The sequence below is a fragment of the Helicoverpa zea genome, chromosome 29 (assembly GCF_022581195.2).
Source record: "Helicoverpa zea isolate HzStark_Cry1AcR chromosome 29, ilHelZeax1.1, whole genome shotgun sequence".
Taxonomy (NCBI): Eukaryota; Metazoa; Arthropoda; class Insecta; order Lepidoptera; family Noctuidae; genus Helicoverpa; species Helicoverpa zea.
Window position 1 is genome coordinate 2980501 of NC_061480.1, and position 21921 is coordinate 3002421.

Genomic DNA, 21921 nt, shown 5'->3' on the forward strand with positions numbered 1-21921 from the left:
CGTATTTTCGTTTAGTAAAATAGTTCATTTATTAGTTTTGACGTTATAATATGTACTGCGCAGATGGCTGATTTCCTTACATGATAACAGCCTCCGTAGCCGATAATCGGCTAGGAGGACATCATCAATATCATATCTCTAGTAAGCTAATCAAGATAGATAGAATATTGGGACAGCCGTTAATGAGTCTGTACAATGTCAGCGCACAATAATTAGATTTTAATAAATATAATAAGTTTACTAATCTACGGTTCTTGTTTTATTTTCCTGCTAGACGTTTCACCCACCCGCGGGAACTACTGCTCGTCATCATCCTCCGAGCCTTTTCCCAAACTATGTTGGGGTCGGCTACTACTGCTCGTACCGGGATAGAATATAGCCTATGTTACTCGGGGAGAGTGTAGCTTTCCAACAGTGAAAGAATTTTACAAATCGATTCTGTAGTTTTGAACTTCTTTGACAGTCGTTAACAGTAGGCACTCAAAAGAGCTTTTTTCTAACGACGTTAAAAATCATCAAATGACCCCTCCCGCTGTGGGTTAGCAGCGGTGAGGGAGTGTCAGACTCTTACTGACTAAACACCGTCGTTGTCTTTTATGTAGCAGGGCCGCGATAACTCTTTCGAACAATCCCGCAGGCTTTGGCCCTCCTGGGCCCCGCTGGGGCACTCAAAAGAGCTAGTATGACTATGAAATAAAACAAAGTTATTTTTAACTTAAATAAACATTTTAATGTAACCATACAGCACACAGTGCGACACTATTCAAATCTTGTGTAGATACCATTTTTTTTTTTTTTTATCACACAACGTGCTTTCAATATGCGTTGGTAACTATTTTTCAAACATTTATTTTGCTGATTGTGCATATAGATATTTGTAATGCATATATTTTATCACACAAAGCTTAAACAGTACAAAACTGCATTTTTCTACTTAAATATTTAATTAGGAATGTTATTGTCTTCAATATTCGTCATGGAACGGGTAGTCCGGGTGGTATGTACTGAAAAAAAAGAAAATAGTCTTTAATAGCAGAAGCAGGTTTTTAACAAGGAAATAACAAGAAATAGTTTTAACATAAAAATCAACTAAGATTCAACAAAAGCGCGGCAAAATCGTATTCCTGTCAAACTATAACATGTCACAATGAAGTTCGAAAAAAGAATTCTCCAAGCACAGACACACGGCTGAATAGCGAGGTGTCTATGGTAGCTCGTTTCTGCTGCCCTCTATATAACCAATGGTAGCTAACAATAGTATGATTTATTTATATAACGTTAAGCAATTCTAGGCACGGGTAACTCGTGGATGGGTGGCCATCATGTCCTCTGTGTTTCGGAAGACACGCTAAATTAGCCCTGCTATCATTTGAACATCTTTGGCAGTCGTTACGGGTAGTCAGAAGCCAGTAAGTCTGACAGCCAGTCTTACCAAAGTTTGCCCAGTTAACTGGGTTGAGGAGATCAGATAGGCAGTCGCTCCATAACACACTGGTACTCAGCTGCATCCAGTTAGACTGGAAGCCGACCCCAACATAGTTGGGAAATGGCTAGACAATTAAAGTTACTTACTCTCCCATCATGCAGACTCGTCCTTTGCACTCCAAGCTGGCTATTTCCTTGATATCGTCGAGTGTCAGTTGGAAGTCGAAGACGTTGAAGTTTTGAATGATTCGCGACTTTGTCACCGACTTTGGGATTACTACGATGCCGCGGTCGATGGCGTATCTGAGGATTAGAAGATAAAGTTATTTTTTAATTATTTTCTATTAATTAATTGATAACATTACCTAATCCTTCTAAGAAAGATAATGTATGTTTGTAATTAGCTAAGTCTACTCTACGAAACGAGGAGATCCGTAGACGAACCAAAGTGACCGATATAGCCCACCGGATTAGTAAGTTGAAGTGGCAATGGGCAGGCCATATTGCTCGCAGAGCAGATGGCAGATGGGGCCGAAAAGTGCTGGAGTGGAGACCACGGACTAGCAAGCGCAGCGTAGGACGTCCACCAACGAGGTGGACAGACGACCTTATAAAGGTCGCCGGAAGACGCTGGATGCAGGTCGCTTCCAACAGGTATCTGTGGAGATCAAAGGGGGAGGCCTATGTTCAGCAGTGGACGTCCTATGGCTGAGATGATGATGATGATGATGATGAAGTCTACTCTAAGTGGTTCTGCTTGTGATCTCTCTCCGGTGGTGTCGGCTTGTCGTCGTATCGCGCCATGAGAGTGAAGGAATACTGAGTGCACATGTGTTCAAGCCAATGCTTGTGCACTATAATATGTCCTGCGCAGCTGATCTCCTAATATGAGAACAGCCGCCTTGGCCGATAATCAGCCAGGACATCATCATCACCTATGAAGAGTTTGCTCGGAATGCGGGTGAAACCGCCATTACCTAATAGCGATTTCGAACTATATCTCACTATTTTGATATTGTAAAATCTATCTACAGTTCTACACTCTACCTCGTTACATGTGTCGTGTGTATCTAACTGTTTTTTTTTTCAAATCAGACCAAAATGGTATTACAGCTTTATAATATTAGATAGTTTAATTAGATCCCACCCAAAACAAAAATGTGAAAGACTGCCAAGTTCGATAATATGGGAATGCTTCGCCTTTAAAAGAAGTGAGATCTGAATAAGTACCAAGTTCCATACACATACCTGAGTTAAAAATAGTTACTTTTTAGTGATGTTACTTGGCAAGTTTTCACACACCTTGTTTTAAACCTACTAAACGCAATGAATCAAGTATTTAATTTTATATTAAAACTTGCCAAGTAACATCATTAAAAAGTAACTATTTGTTTTAGTTCCTTAAGGGTATAAATTTACACCTTCATTATTTTGAAACCGACTCACACTTGGCCATTTTCAGATTTTTCCCTTTACCTTGACATAAAGACCTACCTCCATGCCAAATTTCAAGTCAATACGACCATTGGAAGTGGTCTAGGTTTTTGATGAGTGAGTCAGTCAGTCAGTCAATCAGTGAGTGTATAGTAAAAATAGCGATTTTCTGACGTCAATATCTCAAGACCTACAATAGGTATATTAATGAAATTTTGTATTTTAGATAAGTGAGGGGGTCTCAACAGATACTAGAAAGGACGATGGGCGTTTTGGTACCCTGTCCAACAGTGTTGATTCTAGTACCATTGCGTAGGTCTTGGCAAGACAAAAAATTTTTACTATGACGACTAGTCCCAAATCCTTGTCCATTTCGCGTGACATCGACTAATAGAAGGTGTAATGTTCATAAATCATCAACGTAGATGTAGTTCTTAAATCTAACTGTATTGAATAAAAACTGGTAAAGTAACAAAAACGCAGGAATTCGGCCTTCTTAAAATGTTTGCCTGCCCACTGCTTTAAAAAAAGACTGTGCAAACCTTTGCAGTTCACGCAGAACTAGCTTATGTATTTGATGAAAGTCTTTCAGTATTTACAATCAATTAAGGTTGAAAAGTCAGGAGACGATGTTAACATAGTACATATTACGACTCAATCTTGCTCCTCAAGAGGTGCTGAGATAATGATGAATTTCTTCTTAAAAAAAGATGAATAGAAAATTTTTGAACTTTTGTCAAATCAGATGACGATTGTGTTTCCGTAGTATGACTCCATAGAATATTGCAAACTTTAGATTATAATAGAGTGTATCTCAAACAATGTAAGATGTCTATTAACTGAGTTTAAAATTATTAATGAATTTGCATATATGGATGACATACTTGTTTCTATGTCGATTCAATTTTTATCGTTATTCGGATCGGACAGCTAATTGAGGCAGGCCCCATAGTTTTTATTATTATTCACGCAAATACCTTTCTAATGATATATCATACGTTACTGTTGGAGCGGGTACCAAATCTCATACAAAGTGCCCATTGTCCTTTGATATGCGTAAATGAAATAGATTTTGAGTTATAGGGGTCGAATTTGGCCCGAAATGGTTCGTGTAATATAACCCACGGCCGGTGTGTCGCTTTTTTGCTCGAACTTGGCGGACACACTGCCGTGTGTCTAGATATAATTGTATACATTTAGTCTGTATGTATATCCCTACTAATATTATAAATGCGAAAGTAACTCTGTATGTCTGTTACGCTTTCACGTCTAAACCACTGAACTGATTTTAATAAAATTTGGTACAGAGATAGAGTTGACCTTGAGAAAGAACATTGGATAGTTTTTATCCCGGACTTTTGAAGAGTTCTCTTGGAAACGCGATATAACCGAACTCTACGCGGGCGAAGCCCCGGGCGGAAGCTAGTTAGATTATATTTGGAGTATATCTCACCTGATCAGAACCTGCGCGACCGTCTTCCCGTACTTATCAGCGATGGTCTTGATCCTGGGATCGTCTAACAGCTGAGGATCACCAGGTTTCGCCCAGGGTCTGTCCGGAGACCCCAGCGGGGAGTACGCCGTGATGGCAATGTCGTGGAGTTTGCAGAAGTCTATTAGGGGTTGTTGGTTCAAGTAGGGATGTACTTCGATCTGGAAATGAAAAGATGGAAAGCAAATAAATTAAATGGTGCATCATTCCATTCGTCGTCATTTATCCTTCCTTGTGGTAGGAGTTTTTAGTTGATTTTTGACTAGGTGTACAAAGCCTGGTCGTAAAACTATCTTTGTGAAGGCTAAAGACATATTAGACCCTGTAAATTGATTTGTCTCGTAAAGTAGGTAAACACCAACAGAGCTATTAAATGGTTTCATATACAACATCATCATCAGCCGTTTTCTCACATCATCAATCATCCCACTACAGGGATCAGGCCTCGACTTCTCATGCAGAGAAGAAGAATCAGCGTTAATACATTACACATTAAAGTTAGGCCAGGTTTCTAGATGTTCTCCTTCACCCTTACTGTCATAGGTGTCTAAGATTTACTTAAAAAGTATTGCAAAAGTTAGATAAGTGTTTATCTGACCTGAAACCGACCTTAGAAGGCTGGTCAACTGGTGCATAAACCATTTATTACTCATTCAACGTGTTAATCAGTTACCGTTTATCGCAAATGGCTTATATAACATGCCATAAAAGAGTTTATTGTCTATCTGAAGGGGCATCTGTTAATCACACTTATGCAATAGCAGATAAGCATTATCTTCTATATTATCTGCAATAATGAGATGCGGTGTTTACGACGGCTTATAATGATCGTATTGAGCACTTCATAAAAGTAGAATTTTATAATCAATCGTACATTTTATTGGAATTGTTTTATTGCACTTCTATCTCCTCATTTGATCTCTCTCCGGTGGTGTCGGCTTGTCGTCGCATCGCGCTATGAGAATGGAGGAATAGTGATCGGCCTTGGACGCCATTATTTCCCCATCAGTGAGGGGTGACTGGTTTTTAGACTTGAGAATGCCAAACGTGAGATAATCGCGCTCACACATACACGTCAATCTGAGAACCTCTTTTTTAAGTCGTTTAAAAAACTTTTTCAAAAAACTAAAGCCGATTTTGAATAATAAATCTAAAATCTCCTAAGTCTGCCAAATACTTGCTGAAACCCTCATCAAAACATAGGGCAAACTATATAAACACCTCCATTTTTTTAAGTCGATAATCGGTTCGAGCTCATCTTTTTTTGAAGTCGGTTAAAAAGAACAAGTACCGTACCTGTAACATAGCTGGCTTAATAGTAGCGACTTCGAGCACCCTCTCAATCTGTCTCTTGTTGAAGTTAGACAGTCCGATGCTCTTCGTCAGGCCTTGTTCCACCAGTTCCCACATTACAATAGTATTACTGTATTGTCATCAGAACTACATACAGCTGCCAATTATCAGGACGCTGCGATCCTTGGGAGACGGTTAATTGACTTACCTTAGATTCCATTACATAGTTAGATCGACCTAATAAAAGCGTGATTAAAAGAAGTCCAAGGCCGATTTTCCGCCACAGCGGCCTTTCTCATATAGGGAGATCAGCCAGCTGCGCAGGACATATTATAGTGCTCAAGAATTTGCGCAGACATATGTGCACTCATTATTTCTTCAATCTCATAGCGCGATGGGACGGAAAATCCGTCGGAATCGAACCCTCAAGCACAGCAGTCGCGCTTACGATCACTAGACCAACGAGACAGTCTTTAACATACCTGCAACATAGCCGGTTTAATAGTAGCGACTTCAAGCACCCTCTCAATCTGTCTCTTGTTGAAGTTAGACAGTCCGATGCTCTTCGTCAGGCCTTGTTCCACCAGCTTCTCCATGGCCTTGTACGTGTCGACGTAGTCTACGGGAGACGCGATGATCTTGTCGTCTGCGTCTTTCGGGAACAACTCCTCGCCTTCCTGTGAGGGTAAGAGAGTGAGTAATCTATCAGTTAGCTATATGGTTATTTTCTTTTGTCTCAATCCATCCAAAGGTTGTCTGTAAGAGGTTGCTTTTAGTGATAAAACTGCCTATTGCATCACCAAAACTTTTGAATATTTAGAGTTACTTAGTTAATTTTAATTAGTGTACATAATAAAGAATATACCTATCTATCTATCTATCAGTGTATATGCTTACTAGAGATAGGAAATTGTCATCGGTTGTATGCGGTTCATGTATCTCTTGAGCTCACCTACATACGTTAGACAGATTGTTGTAATCTGAAGTTAGACAACAGGAAGGCGTGTAAGAAGTATTAATACATTACATAGAACTGAACATGACAACATTAATACATAGAACTGAAGAGTTTGTTTAAACGCGGTAAAATCTAGACGTCAGAAATCTTAAAATAGAATAGAATGGAGTAGAAGAGGCTACTTTTTATCAAAGAGAGGGATTTATTTATTTCCCACGGGACGTGGGTGAAACCGAGGGGTAGGAGTAGCACCAGACTAACCAAGGGCTATTGGGTTGCCCGGGTAACTGGGTTGAGGAGGTCAGGCAGGGCAGTCGCTTCTTGTAAAGCACTGGTACTCAGCTATATCCGGTTAGGCTGGAAGCCGACCCCAACATAGTTGGGAAAAGGCTCGGAGGATGATGACGTTGGGTGAAACTGGGTAGCATAAAATAAGTAGATGAATAAAATTGGGCTAAGGGATAGCAAAGAAGAGAATATGAAATATGGTATCATAGGTGTATTATTTTTGCACGAATCATCATTCTTGAACAGACCTTCCCTACTAACGAGGTATAGACAGATATTATCACACGAAAGCGGGTAAGCCATACTTAAATTGTGTGTATAAATAAATTTCAGTAGTGACCGAGTCCCCAGGTCATACAAAGACAATGTGCAAACATGCAGGCACATTCACACGTTAATATACGGTTTATCCGCTTTCGTGGGATAAAACATTTATGGGTATCTGAGTATCTATTGTTATCTTTTCAAGATGTTTACCTACACATGTTTTACTGACAGGTTTGGAGTTGTTATCAGACAAGATACCTACTTGACCTTCAAATAAAAATTTCGTTAGCCACGAGTAATTTTATTTCTCTATAGAATTTGTTGATTCCTATATTTGCTTAACTAGAATTTAACGTAACTAATTCTGTCAGCACTTTTCGACCTCCACCAACAAGGTGGACAGACGACCTTATAAAGGTCGCCGGAAGACGCTGGATGCAGGTCACCTCCAACAGGTATCTGTGGAGATCTAAGGGGAGGCCTAAGTTCAGCAGTGGACGTCCTTTGGCTGAGATGATGATGATGATGAATTCTCTCACGCTAAAACTACTGATTATTATCATCCTCCTGCCTTTATCCCAATTTTATTTGTGGTCGGCGCAGCATGTTTTCTTCTTCCATACTCTTCTATCTGCCGTCATCTCACAAGTAACATTCTTTCTAACCATGTCGACTTTCACACAATCCATCCATCGTTTCTTTGGTCCACTGTACCTATCCAAATCACCATAACTACTGAACTGGCATAAATAAAATTTGATACTCAGATAGTCTAGAGCCAGTCATTAAGGTCATAGGATACTTTCTATCTAGGTGCGGGAAGCTGTACCCTCAGGAAGCAGTAGAACAGCAAGTCTAAACGTATATTATATAAAGAGAAAATATTTTTCGTCACTTTGACTCCGAAACTGCTGAACCAGTTTGAAAAATTCTTTCACTGTTGGGTTAGGTTAAGTTAAGTCAAGTCAAAGTACACTATCTTCTAGTATAGTTATCGGCACGAATCTTGAGCTCTGACCTTCACCTGCGCGTAATTCATTGGGTCCCTTTTGTGGTATGAAGTGAGGCGCGGGGGCGGGCTAAAGCGGTGATTGGCCCGCAGTGCATCGCGTCATAGCCGTCACTCGGGATTGGTTCTTTGCTAATAAATCACTTCTGCGCAGATGTAGGTCAGAGCTCAAGATTCGTGCCGATAACTATAACATAGGCTACTACTTTATCCACGTACGAAAAGAAGTTCCCTCGGGACGCAGGTGGAACAACTAAGTATCTAACATCAGTTCTTACCTTAAAAGCTTGTGGCCAGTGGATCAGGTACAAGTCCAGGTAGTCCAATCCCAGGTTCTGAAGAGTGGTCTTGATAGCTCCTTCCACGAGATCAGGCCGGTGGAACGTGCACCATAACTTGGAAGTTATGAAAATGTCTTCCCTGAAAACCAAAATTATACATAATCTTAATTTCTATACTACTATAACAAAGAGGATTTTTTTGTTTGTTTTTTTCCTGTGCCCCAAAAGGCTTCGAAACTACTGAGTAGATTTGAAAACTGTTGGAAAGCTACACTCTTCCCGAGTAACATAAGCTCATCATCATCATCTCCCGAGCCTTTCCCCAACTATGTTGGGGTCGGCTTCCAGTCTAACCGGATTCAGCTGAGTACCAGCGCTTTACACGAAGCGACTGCCTATCTGTCTCAACCCAGTTACTAACTGGGTTAGTAACTGGCAGTTACCCAGTCAACCCAATACCCCTTGGTTAGACTTACTGGCTTCAGACTATCCCGACCCCAATATAAGCTACATATATTTAATCTGGGTTCGGGAAAAGGCTTCCTCCGGGCCATGGGCGCAGATGGAATCGCGAGAAAACGACTAGTATTTGATAAAATTAATTGTTTTAATCCATTTTGTAATTGATAACATTGTAAATGGAAAATGTTTATAAACATTTTCCATTTACAGTAAACGCGTCATTTACATTACTTGAAATGGAAAATTTCAAGATGGCGGATCTATTTCCAGGTTTTGTATCGATAATTTGCTTGCTATGCCGTCAACTAGGTACCTATCTACTTAATTATAAGAGTAATTACCTAAGAATTGTAGGTAATTAATTCTTTGTAAAAATGATTATTGCCAATTAACTTCTTAGTGGTTGAATCACCTGCATCTCAAGTACGTACGCGGGTCGATTTCAGGTCAAGCAAGTACCTAGGGTCATTATAATACATTTACTTTTCCAGTCACACACAATGACTATGTGAAGGTGCGGCCGGTCTGTGGATCATCCTGATAGAAGGGAAATCGGGTTGCTTGGTAACTGGGTAGAGGAGGTCAGATAGGCAGTCGCTCCTTGTAGCACACTGGTAGACTGGAAGCCGACCCCAGCATACATAGATGGAAAAAGGCTCATCATCAGCCTATCGCAGTCCACTGCTGGACATAGGCCTCTCCAAGTGCACGCCACTGAGATCGATTTTCGGCTTCTCGCATCCAGCTCCTGCCAGCCGTCTTGCGCAAGTCATCACTCCACCGTGCCTGAGGACGTCCTACACTACGTTTGCCGAGGCGTGGTCTCCACTCTAGAACTCGTTTACCCCAACGGTTATCGGTTCTTCGGCTAATATGGCCAGCCCACTGCCACTTCAGCTTGCTGATTCGGTGGGCTATGTCGATGACCTTGGTTCTCTGACGGATTACCTCATTTCTGATGCGATCCCTCAGAGAAATGCCGAGCATAGCCCTTTCCATAGCCCGCTGAGCGACTTTAAACTTGTGGACCAGCCGTAGGTACCGTCAGTGTCCACGTTTCGGCTCCGTAAGTCATGACAGGTAGGACGCACTGGTAGGACAGGTAGGATTCTCCTATTCACCTCGTCCTCAAAGTTGTTTCTACCTAACTGCAATGTCTGCCCGAGGTATACATATTTCCGAACAACTTCGAGAACAGCGCCGTGTATCGCAATCGGTTCCGGTAGAACATGTTCATTGAACATGACCTTGGTTTTGTCCAAGTTCATCCGTAGGCCGATGCGTAGAGAAGATTCAGCCAGGTCGTTCAGCATCTGTTGTAGGTCCTGCAGCGTTTCCGCCATGATGACGATATCGTCAACAAATCGCAAGTGAGAGATGTGTTCGCCATTGATGTTGATGCCGCGACCTTTCCAGTTCAGCGTCTTGAACATATCCTCCATTGCATTAGTGAACAGTTTCGGGGAAATAACATCCCCTTGTTTCACTCCTCGATGCAACGGTATGGGCCTTGTTTGCTGATTCTGTACTTGGACGGACATTGTAGCGGCTTCGTAGAGACATCTCATCACTTGGATGTATCGCCAATCTACTTGACAACGCTGCAGGGACTCCAGAACAGACCAGATTTCAATCGAGTCAAAGGCCTTCTCATAGTCCACAAATGCTAGACACAGGGGCTGATTATACTCTTCGGTCTTCTGTATAATCTGCCGCATTGTGTGAATGTGGTCTATGGTGCCGTATCCGCTCCGAAACCCAGCCTGCTCCGGTGGTTGGAATTCGTCGAGTCTTCGCGCAAGTCGGTTCGTGATCACTCTTGAGAACAGCTTATAGACGTGGCTTAGGAGGGAATGGGTCGATAGTTCTTCAGCTGGGTTTTGTCTCCCTTTTTGAAGAACAGGACGACAACACTCCTACTCCACGCCTCTCGAGTTCTCCCTTCAAACAGGACGGCATTAAAAAGCTTCTGGAGCTCCCCCAGTACGGGCTTTCCTCCTGCGTTTAATAGCTCTGTTGTAATGCCATCCTCGCCAGGGGCTTTTCCATTTTTGAGCTGTCTCAGAGCGATCTCGATTTCGCCACTGCTGACTTCTGGCAGGTCTTCGGTGAAATGGCGTGTTAATGTGGCTCTAGAATCCTCATTTCCGGGATCAGGTCGAGATGCATGCGATGCGTATAACCGGCCATAGAAATTTTCCACTTCCGAAAGGACTGCCGGCACCGAAGAAACGACTTCTCCACTTGTTGTGGTCAGCTTCGTCAAGTGGCTTCTTCCAAGAGATTGTACGAACACCTTTGACCCCCGATTCAGCTCAATTGCTCTTTCAATGTCAAGAGTATTGGAGCACCGGAGGTCGCGTCGTACGTGCTTGTTGATCTCTTGGTTTAGAGCCCGCTTAGCTGACGAAGTGACAGGCGGGTTTTCACGTCGTTTCTTCATAAGCCCTAATGTCTCTTCCGAAAGCTTTGATTTCTTGCCCATACGCTGCATGTTACAGAACCTCGAACCTTCCTCCCTGAGGATCCGAACCACATATTCGTGGTTCTGGTTAATGTCTGTTGTGGTTTCCACGGCGGCAAATCGGTTCCCCAAATTTGACTGGAACGTTTCAGATCCTGTCATGGTTTGGAGCAGTGTTGGTCGGAGTCTGGCCTTCATCAGACGGAAACGTTCGGCCTTGAAGTTGATATTCAGAGAGCCTCGGACAAGTCGGTGATCGCTACCGGTACTAAACCTATTGATCACGGAGACGTCTCTGAATATGTGCTTCTTGTTCGTCATGATGAAGTCAATCTCATTTTTAGTCATAGTGTCGGGGCTCAAATCTGCCTAACATGATAAGGCACACTAAATACTTTGTACGTTTATTTGTGTGTGTACGATTGCATGATCGTATCAAGGAAATATTATCAGCTACTATATAAAATTATGAACAAAGTGTGAACTGCCCATTGTTTGTCGATGGTTGTAAAAACTCTAATTAAAGAGCCAGGACTTTTAACACACGTTTACTGCGACTGAAATGTCGAATATACTAGGTACTCTTGATTCTGCTAATTTTACTTAAGCCACATACGATTCATCAGACTGAGATCCAATCACGACTCAATTACGATTGAAGCGTATGTGGTATCCCGCTATATTTTCTTTTATCCTTTTCCTTATCCTTTTTTATCCTTTTCTGTGATTCAATAATGAATCATTTTGTCTGCAAATGATTTACGATTGCAATATGATTGTGGAACAAACTACCTTATGGACCAAAGGGCAGACCGATCGCAAACCAATCGAATGTCGTTGGAATACGATTGGTCTTATATTAGTAACAGAATGCCCGCTAAGGTTAAAACTGCTATTGCGATCAATTTTTATTCAATTTTGACATTATTTACTTCCGAATAAGTTCCGAATCGGGCTGTGTTCGCATTCAAGATGCAGGCGCTTAACTACCTATCCACCACGACTAAGTTACCTACTGTTTCTTTAATTTAGGGTGATTCTTTTTTTTCGTGCATATTACGCGTCCAGCCTAAAAAGCTTAATTTACTAACTGAATACCTATGTTTTTTATACAGGAAATCAAAAGTTATAAAGTTAGGCTTCTATGCATGTAATATTTACTGATGAAAGTAACCTAATTAACAAAATATAAATTAAAAACATAATTAATTCTCATTTCCTTCGGTGTCCATATGCTATCGTCCTAGATATACTTGTATTTTATTCAAAAGTATCATTATTAATTATGATTTAGTAACCGTACTAAAAAACTACATTAAAAAGTACAACTTTTTCATCTACATAAACAAAGCTAGCTCCGCAATTTTATATTTTTTTTATTTCATAAATGTTTCTCATTTTTTTTTTGTCATTACCATCGGGTTGGACGGATCTATGAATTATACTCTGCGTATTGCCCTTAACGTTGATACACCGACAACACACCCCGCGCACATCCCTCAGTCGGCCAGTAAACGTCTCAGCAGGTGCACGCATGCTTGTGATAATAAAATATGTTCGTGTAAAGTTGCGCAGGAGGTGATTATTCTGGAATTGTTCTCTCTCCTATCGTTGCCATAATTAAGTAAGTATTTATGACTTAGTTTATTATGTTACTAATTATAGATTCTAATAATAACCTTCGATTACTAAAGTATTTAAGATTTCCGTAAGTTTGATATCCTATGATATAAATTGAAAAAAGGATTGAAACCTCATTACCTTCTTCCTCACCACCTTCGTTTACCCTCGTTTTTTTTAGCGATGGTAATGAGATTAAAACGATGGTATTTAGAATCTATAAATACTTTAATTGCAATTTGTGCTTCATTTTTGTTTTTAATATAATTATAAGTAATTTTAATTACGTTATAAACTACTTTTGATAAACTTGTGAATCTACTTACGTGTAAGGTATTTATTTTCGCAGAGGACCAAGAATTAAGAATGCCGAGAAAAACTAAACACAAACGAGAGCACGATAGACTTCAAAAGAAAAAAAAATATGCAGCAATTAAGGCAGGTCCTGAAAAGTATAAAGAAGATCAGTGTTCGAAAGGGCCGCAGTCACCGAAAGTCAAAAAATTATCTGATATTAATGTGACTGATTGGGAAAACAGAAAATTTTATGTTGATATAAAGGAACCCGTTGACAAAAATTTTCAGACCGATTTAGGGAAATTTATCATGTCCAATAGCGAACCAGAGCACGATACCAAAGAAAATGTAGAAGGAGTATACGCAAAGAGAGAAATTCAAAATTTTTGTGATGATGATTCCGCAGAACATATTTTCTAATACTTTGAGTTATTTTAATTCATTCGTTTTTGATATCATATTTTCGAAATATTTTTTTAAAAGTATATAATTACATTGCGAGAAGTCTAATTTTAGTTTTGTAGTCTGATTCTTAGGTTATCTTGCCCTATTCCCAATTTTATTTGGGGTCGGCGCAATATGTCTTCTGCTTTTTTGTGTCATCTGTCAGACAATTTATCCATCTTTTCTTAGGTCCTCCTCTTCTTCTCCATCCATCTACATTTATACCTAGCACATACTTTGTTGCATGCGTATCATCTCTCCTCATTACATGCCCATACCATGACAACCTTCTTACTTCTCATCTTTTCTGTAACTGGCGCTACTTTCAGACTTCCTCTAATGTAACCATTCCTCACTTTATATCAATTCTTGTCACACCACACATCCATCTCAACTTTCTCATTTCTGCTACATGTACTGTCTTCTCATCCCCCTTTTTCAGTGGCCAACACTCAGATTCACCCTTGTTCTTAAAAAACTATTGCACCACTCGTCTGGTATTGTTTCCTCTTGCAAACAGTTATTGAAGAATAAAGTCAGCCATTTCCATCCATCCATCTTTAATACCTTCCACACTTTCACTCGTATTCCACCTGGCCCTAACGCTTTTCCATATTATACTAATTCTTAGCTTATAGAAGAAAAATAAAAACTTCTGATTTTTGTCTCATTATTCTCAAAGATTATGATTATTGTGTAGAAAAATAAGTAAAAAATTAAAAAAGACAAGAAAAATACCCTTATCATAAGTATCCGATCATTTAGAAGTCTAATTTTAATTTCTTTATTTAGTTTATTGAATATAAAAATAAATCTTTCTTATCCAAGTTTATATCAGTCGATTTTTTTCATTTTCATAACCTTAACTTCTCGATTTTCCTCTGGAAACTAAACAAAACCATTACCATCGTTGAAGTTCTCATTACCATCTCACTCCGAAAAGTTAACATAATTGTAATTCCATTGTTTTCTATCAAAGGAAGGTAGAAACTACACAAAGTTGAAGGATTACCTATATTTTGACGATATTAGAAAAAAAAACAAAGTTATTTGACAATAATTTGAAATTTCTAAATATCACAGAATTTGCACGAACTACGCGAAACACCCTTTAGCTAATCATTTTACTTTAAACTTTTATTTGCATCCGATAAATAAAATTATTCGTAATCTATGTATAGCGACCTAGTTAGAATGAAAGTAAACTATTTAACCAATTGTTTTAAAGAAAATTCTTGTAATTTCGTATATATTCACTCTGATATACATTTATTTTTAAAACTGGTTTGACGAGTAGGTCATCGAATTTCGGAAATACTAGAGCTCAAATTACTCTTATCTATCCTATATTGGCCTTATGCCAGCAGTTTCACCCGTGTGCAGTGGACAGTATATAGGAAAGTACCACCAGAATGCAGATAAAATATAGCCATGTCACCCGGGAATAATATGGCTTCGAAACAGTGAAATAATTTTCGAGAAGCTACAAAAAAATCTTGTTAAAAAAGATACTTTTGTTTTCCGCGGTTTGTAAGGCTTCCCTCCCACGAGTGTCTTTGGTGCCTAAAACAAATTAGCAAGCAAACTCTTCTGCTTCACAATATTAGTAGATACATCATCTCAGGCATAGGACGTCCACTGCTGAACTTAGGCCTCCCCCTGAGATCTCCACAGATACCTGTTGGAGGCGACCCTGCATCCAGAGTCGACGGCGACCTTTATAAGGTCGTCTGTCCACCTCGTTGGTGGACGTCCTACGCTGCATACTTAGTAGATTACTCACCTTTTAATGACCCCTTCATCGAACTTGGTCTTGAGTGCCTCACCGACTTCCTTCTCGTTGAGGTAGATGTGAGCGCAGTCGATGTGCCGGTATCCAGCATCGATGGCATCTTTCACAGCTTCTGTAACTTGACCTGGCTGGGACTGTTGGAGAGAATAGAGAAATTAATATTATGAAAGCGAAAGTAATTCTGCCTGTCAGTCTTTCTGTCTGTCTTTTCTTCACGCCTAAACTACTGAATCGATTTGTGTTAAATTTGGTACAGAGATAGTTTGGAACTTGAGAAAGGATATAGGATCATCTATGTGGGTATTGGTAGGTATTCCACGCGAACGAAGTCGCGGGCAAAAGCTAGTAAAGTCATGATTATCAAGTGTCTAGCTTTTTCCCAACCATGTTGGGGTTGGCTTCCAGTCTAATCGGATGCAGCTGAGTACCAGTGTGCCACATGGAGCGCCTGCCTATCTATATAACCTCCTCAACCCTGTTCTGGGGCAACCCGTAAAATATACAAATTGTGAAACATTGTAAGCACGGAAAAAATAAAAAATATTCTTTTTTAAAATGATAATGTTTGGTAGCGTTTCAATCTCTTTCTTTTTCCTGCCATGTATCCCACATAGTGGTGGGGTCAGCTTTCCAAATTTTTCTTCTCCACTTCGCTCTATTTACGACATCGCTTTCGGCTACTAATATTATTATATTGGTTTCAATATCCAGTAAACAAACTCTATAAATCAGTTTCTATCCAAATAATCTTTTTATTATCATGATAAAACTTTTTCTAAGTAAATACAATACTTATGTAATTTATTATGATAACAATGCCAACATTATCAGAGTTATTTTAAAATCGATAGATCTATTATCTGTCTACATTGTGGCAACCTTGAAATTATCCAGGCTAGTCAAACATGCCACAGTTGTTTATTTAATGCTATTTCAAACCAGTTTATGCTGAACTGCCCCTTGAAAATAGGTTAGGAATTACCTAACAGCAAAACAATATAATATTGTTGGCTAGATGTTTTTCCAGGAGTTCAGTGGGAACTACTGCCCGTACCGGGATAAAATATAGCCTATGTTACTTGGGAAGAGTGTAGCGCCCCAACAGTGAAAGAATTTTTTTTTCATCCCACCATCTCGGAAAGAGTAGTTTTACCCTTTGATATCTGAGCGCAAAAGTCGTTTTTATCCTCTAGAGCGGCAAAGTGATTTGAATTTAGAACATCGTGTGCAATACTCCATTTGTGACAATCTTGATAAGACTTTTCAAACAAATACATATTAAATAAATAAAATACTGCTTAAAATAATTATTCAATTAATTAAGTATTTTTTATTATTGTTTTTACACAGATTTTTAACGTCGTTTCATTTTTAAAGTGAGTTTTCAAATATGTTAACTTTAATAGGTACATCTTTTTTTTGATACTCGTATGTGCGCGCCATTTTGTTTTTTTGCATTTAGTAATTTCCTCGATGAGGTGGGATGAAAAGTTACGTGTTGCACTCGAGTGCAAAGATTTTTCACCTTGTGCTCTTTTGATTCCCTCGCTATAGCTCAAGATTCTAATTATTTAATTTTAGAATCCTTCGCTTGCTCGGTCATCAAAATTGAGCCCGCGGTTAAAAAGCAACTTTGCACTCTTGTATAACAAATAACTATTAATCGGTTCGGTAGTTTCAGAAACAAGAAACAAAATTGATTTATATTTATTATATTACGAGAAGTATAAGGCACATTCATTAGATTAGGGGGTCCCGGCCGTCATTTGAACATGTTTGGCAGTCATTACGGGTAGTCAGAAGCCAAAAAGTCTCACAACCAGTCTTACTAAGGGGTTTTGGTTGCCCGGGTAACAGGTTTGAGGAGGTCAGATAGGCAGTCGCTCCTTGTGGTACACTGGTACTCAGCTGCATGCGGTTAGACTGGAAGCCGACCCCAACATAGTTGGGAAAAGGCTAGACAGATGAAGTGAATGACAAAAACATGTTATAGGTCAAATAATACTGGTCTAAAAATTCTACCTATGTTCAAACATTATTTTTACCCCCCAATGCCACCACCATCAATTTTCCTATAATTTTGAAACCCATTGAATATTCTAAGAATCAATTTTAAAAAAATACGCCTAGATAGCAAAGAAAATTGATTTGAAATATTTTATTAGCTTTATAGTGGGTAATTGGTTTCAAATTGGTCTACTTTTTATTTACTAGGTATCATTTTCTTGGTATACCGTAGAAATAATAAATGTAGAACTAGATCGTGCATTTTATTTTTTAGGTCTGAATTTTAGATAGCTACGTACTGTTTCACGCTAAAACTACAGAATATATTTTTTTTAAGATTTAACTGCCAATAATGCAGCTTGTACCTATATCGGAATAACATAGGCAATTGTTTATCCGTAAAGTCGTGGTCGCCTAGTGGGTAAAGAACCAACCTCTCGAGTATGAGGGTGTAGGTTCGATTCCAGGTCAAGCAAGAACCAATGCAACTTTTCTAAGTTCGTATGTACCTACTGTTTAAGTATATCTTGGAGACCATCAATGGCTGTAAAAAGGTTAAGGAAAACTTCTTGAGGAAACCTGGACTATATAGTAGTCTGCATTGAGCAAGCGTGGTGATTAATGGTCAATCCTTCTCCGTGTGAGAGCCTATGCTCAGCAGTGGGACGATAAAAAGGCTGTAACAGTAATTGTTTATCCTTGTGCGGAAATATAGTCCTCTCGCGAAATAGCGGGCGGTTCTGAACTTTTTTGTTTTATGCCCAAGGACAATAAGTATATGACTGTGTGGCATTAAGAATGGAAAATACCCATGTCATGTCATGTTTTTATAGTAAAACATGTGTTAAAATATAACCAAGGCCATATCGACTATTATTATAAAAAATAGTTTCGAAGGTATTATTATTTAGACCTCTACTAATATAGTCGAATCATTTTCAGGGTTCCGTACCCAAAGGGTAAAACGTGACCCTATTGTTTTCGCTCTCTGTTCGTCCGTCAGTCACCAGGCTGTATCTCATGAACCGTGATAGTTAGAGAGTTGAAATTTTCACAGATGATGTATTTCTGTTACCGCTATAACAACAAATACTGAAAACTAGAACAAAATACATATTTTTGGGGCTCCCATACAACAAACGTGATTTTTTTCTCATTTTTGCTCTGGTACGGAACCCTTCGTGCGCGATTCCGAATCGCACTTGGCCGGTTTATTTTTTCGTTTGTACCCTAAAGGCTCCGAAACTACTGCCACTTTGAAAAATTCTTCCCCTGTTGGGGCGCTACACTCTTCCCGAGTAACATAGGCTATATTTTATCCCGGTACGGGCAGTAGTTCCCACGGGACGCGGGTGAAACCGCGGAAAACCACTAGTGGGTATTGTTTAATTTAATTCAAATTGCATACGAACTTATTATACCTACAAGGTTTTCAATGTAAATACGATCGCGAAAAAGTAATTTAGGTATTTTATTTCAGTATTTTATAATCACATGAATAATAATAGGTATGTTCACTTAAAGAGTGTGTAACATTTATTTAATTAACTGAAAATACCGGTTTGTAATCGCTAAGTAGTAAACTAACGTTTTGTTTTGTTTATTATGCCTTTTGAGTAGGTTATTTGGGCAAAATTAATTGAAAATGTTATAGGTACTGAAATTATCACTAATTAGCCGTTTTCCCGCGGTTTCACTCGCGGTCCGTGGGAACTACTAAGTATAGCTTATGTTACTCGGGAAGAGTGTAGCTTTCCAACAGTGAAAATTTTATGAAATCGGTTCAGTAGTTTTGGCGCCTTGAGACTAGGGCTGCCATCCGTCCGGGTTTCCCCGGATTTGTCCTCGTTTGGATACCGTCCGGGGGCCGTCCGGGCGGGGTTTCAAGAAGTGTCCGGGGAAAACCCGGACACTTTTCATTTAAGGAAGCACCTCATTGAATTTAAGTATATGTTAAAAGTAAATGGATTACAAATTAGGTATTATTTTGTTTAAAAAAAATCGTACTCGTTTGGGGAAAAAATGCGATTTACGCCAAATGTCCGGGTTTTTTTAATTTTCGTCCGGGGTTATTGAAATTCGGGATGGCAGCCCTACTTGAGACAAACAAATGTTTCCTCTTTGTTATCCTCCGTGGTGCAAACTAATTGAAAATCATTTACCTACCTACTGAAATTATGATATCCTCTTTTTAAACCCCACCGACGCAAAAAAGGTTCACAGGAAATCAGACAGGCAGGCGCTCCTTGTAAAACACTGATAAAAAAATAATATGAGCACCTACTTAAAAACCCTCGTCACAATATGTAGGTATGCACCTAGGTACCACTTAAGAACGAAGAAAAAAGAAAAATAATTCATTCAAGCTCTTTCTTTTGGGTTCCTTTTCTGAAAACAGGATATAAGATCACGTTGATATTCTATCAGCACTACTTATTTATTTTAACGGTGGTTTACACTATATTACTAAATAGGTTACATATATACTTAACGATAACCATACCATAATATCCTGTGGTTAAATTACCGATTTCCCGACCCGCGACAATATACCGGCTGGTTCATATTCATCCTCCGAGCCTTTCCCAACTATGTTGGTGTCGGCTTCCAGTCTAACCGGATGCAGCTCAGTACCAGTGTGCCACAAGGAACGACTGCCCTATCTGACCCCCTCAACCCAGTTACCCGGGCAACCCGATACCCCTTGGTTAGACTGGTGTCAGACTTACTGACTTCTGACTACCCGTAACGAATTTACCGGCTGGTTAGGGTATGGTTAACGTTAACATTTTTTAGGTACTTAATTGCCAATTTTCCATACAACTTATACTTAATACGTTATTAATTGTCATGCAAAGATTGAAAGGTATTTTTCGATATATAGGTACCTACTAATAAAATCAATTAGAATCTACATATTTACCGGTTAAAACACACGCTTAAAACGCCGGCTAAAATTATGCAACGAACATCTGTGTATACCATTATTATTACGAACACAAACTCAATGTACGGAAAACTACTAAAATAACCTAAAAAATATTAAGTTTTAGAGGTTTTAACTTACTTTCCAAGTTCCCAGTCCAAGTACAGGGCACGTACGACCGTTGTTCAAAATAATCGGTACATTAGCAGCCATTTTGTAAAACGTGTGTCTCGTACGACGATTGAAACACTACTGGTGAATTAAATTACAAGGAATGAATGCGTTGTTTGGCTACTTGATAATAAGGTGTGGTTCCAACGACGCGACTGCGCGAATGTGTTTAGTTGAAGGAGAATTACTTTGAGCTCTTAGCTAAGTGGTTTTATTATCAACAGGTTGATGTATTAAGTTGTTGGTGTGTGGTTCTGAGAATACGGATAAAATATATCGTTACTATAAAAAAAATAATTTTTTCGTGAAAAAAAAGGTCTTTTCTGAAAAATAGTTTTTGGGACCATTGACCTATCTGAATGTGTAGCTCTTTTTACTGAATTCGTTTATTTAAATGTTTACCATTTGAAATTATATGGTTGTTCAGATATATTAAATTGTTCCTATATCGAATCCAGACGGATTTGAAAAACTAGCTGTATTTTTTTAAATCACTTTTAAAAACACTATCCTCTTAAAACTAAAACAAGAAAGTTTCATCATAAAGCATGTTTTATCACTGTTAAAGAAGAACCTATTTAAGTACCTCAAAATCCTGACATCAAAATAACAATAATTTTAATATTTTACCTTAACAACCAAAAAGGTAGTTGATTAATTTAATTAAATCACAAGAGTCGCGGCAATAAAACGCAGATATAACCTATAAATAGAATAGATAGAAATCTAGACAGATATAACTCCGGATATTGGACATATTCCAGACAAACACATGCCTAGCCCAAAATAAACCAAGCAGGTTGGAAACTGTACATATTATGCAATTGGCAACAATCATTGTTTTGGAATCGAAGAACTGATGCGTGGAAAAATACTGGACAACTGGGCTTTTTGTTTATTTGTTTGTACTCTAAAAGCTCCGAAACTACTGAACCGATGTGAAAAATTCTTTCGCTGTTGGTAAGTGTAGCGCACTCTTCAATAACTTTAACTTGTGTTTGTTTACTGAGCTCATTGAAATAATTAAAAGAATATCATTTAAATTGTTATCTGAACAGCATTAATTATTACACAACTTCTACAAAAGCTACACTCTTCCCGAGTAACATAGGCTACATTTTAGCCGGGTACGGGCAGTAGTTCCCACGGGACGCGGGTGAAACTATATTATCCAATTGAAAACAATCATTGTTATAGGTTGATGAACTGTGAGTGGAAAAACACTGGACAAATGGGCTATGGATTCTCTAAATGACCTTGACTTCTGACATATTTTTTCCATATTTTTTTA

General features: G+C 39.0%; 1 protein-coding gene and 1 long non-coding RNA gene across 2 annotated transcripts; one reads left to right on the plus strand and one right to left on the minus strand.

Annotated features, from left to right (window-relative positions):
- Positions 1 to 707: 707 nt before the first annotated feature.
- On the minus strand, positions 708 to 20739 carry LOC124644088 (aldo-keto reductase family 1 member B1-like). Its single transcript, XM_047183302.1, has 7 exons — positions 20601 to 20739; positions 15518 to 15660; positions 8445 to 8586; positions 6127 to 6321; positions 4313 to 4512; positions 1573 to 1728; positions 708 to 1004 (listed from the first exon to the last, which is right to left on the minus strand). Exons 1-7 carry the CDS (start codon positions 20670 to 20672, stop codon positions 965 to 967), a joined length of 948 nt encoding a protein of 315 aa, XP_047039258.1. The 5' UTR covers positions 20673 to 20739; the 3' UTR covers positions 708 to 964.
- On the plus strand, positions 12417 to 14566 carry LOC124644090. Its single transcript, XR_006986005.1, has 2 exons — positions 12417 to 12997; positions 13343 to 14566. It is a non-coding gene; the product is annotated as an uncharacterized LOC124644090 (long non-coding RNA).
- Positions 20740 to 21921: the final 1182 nt, after the last annotated feature.

Coding starts and splice junctions, on each gene's coding strand:
- LOC124644088 (XM_047183302.1), bottom strand. CDS start 20,672: ATGGCTGCTAATGTACCGATTATTTTGAACAACGGTCGTACGTGCCCT. Junction 1,729..4,312: donor GTCGCGCAGGTTCTGATCAG/GTGAGATATACT, acceptor TCTAATCCTCAG/ATACGCCATCGACCGCGGCA. Junction 1,005..1,572: donor CGAGTCTGCATGATGGGAGA/GTAAGTAACTTT, acceptor CTTTTTTTTCAG/TACATACCACCCGGACTACC.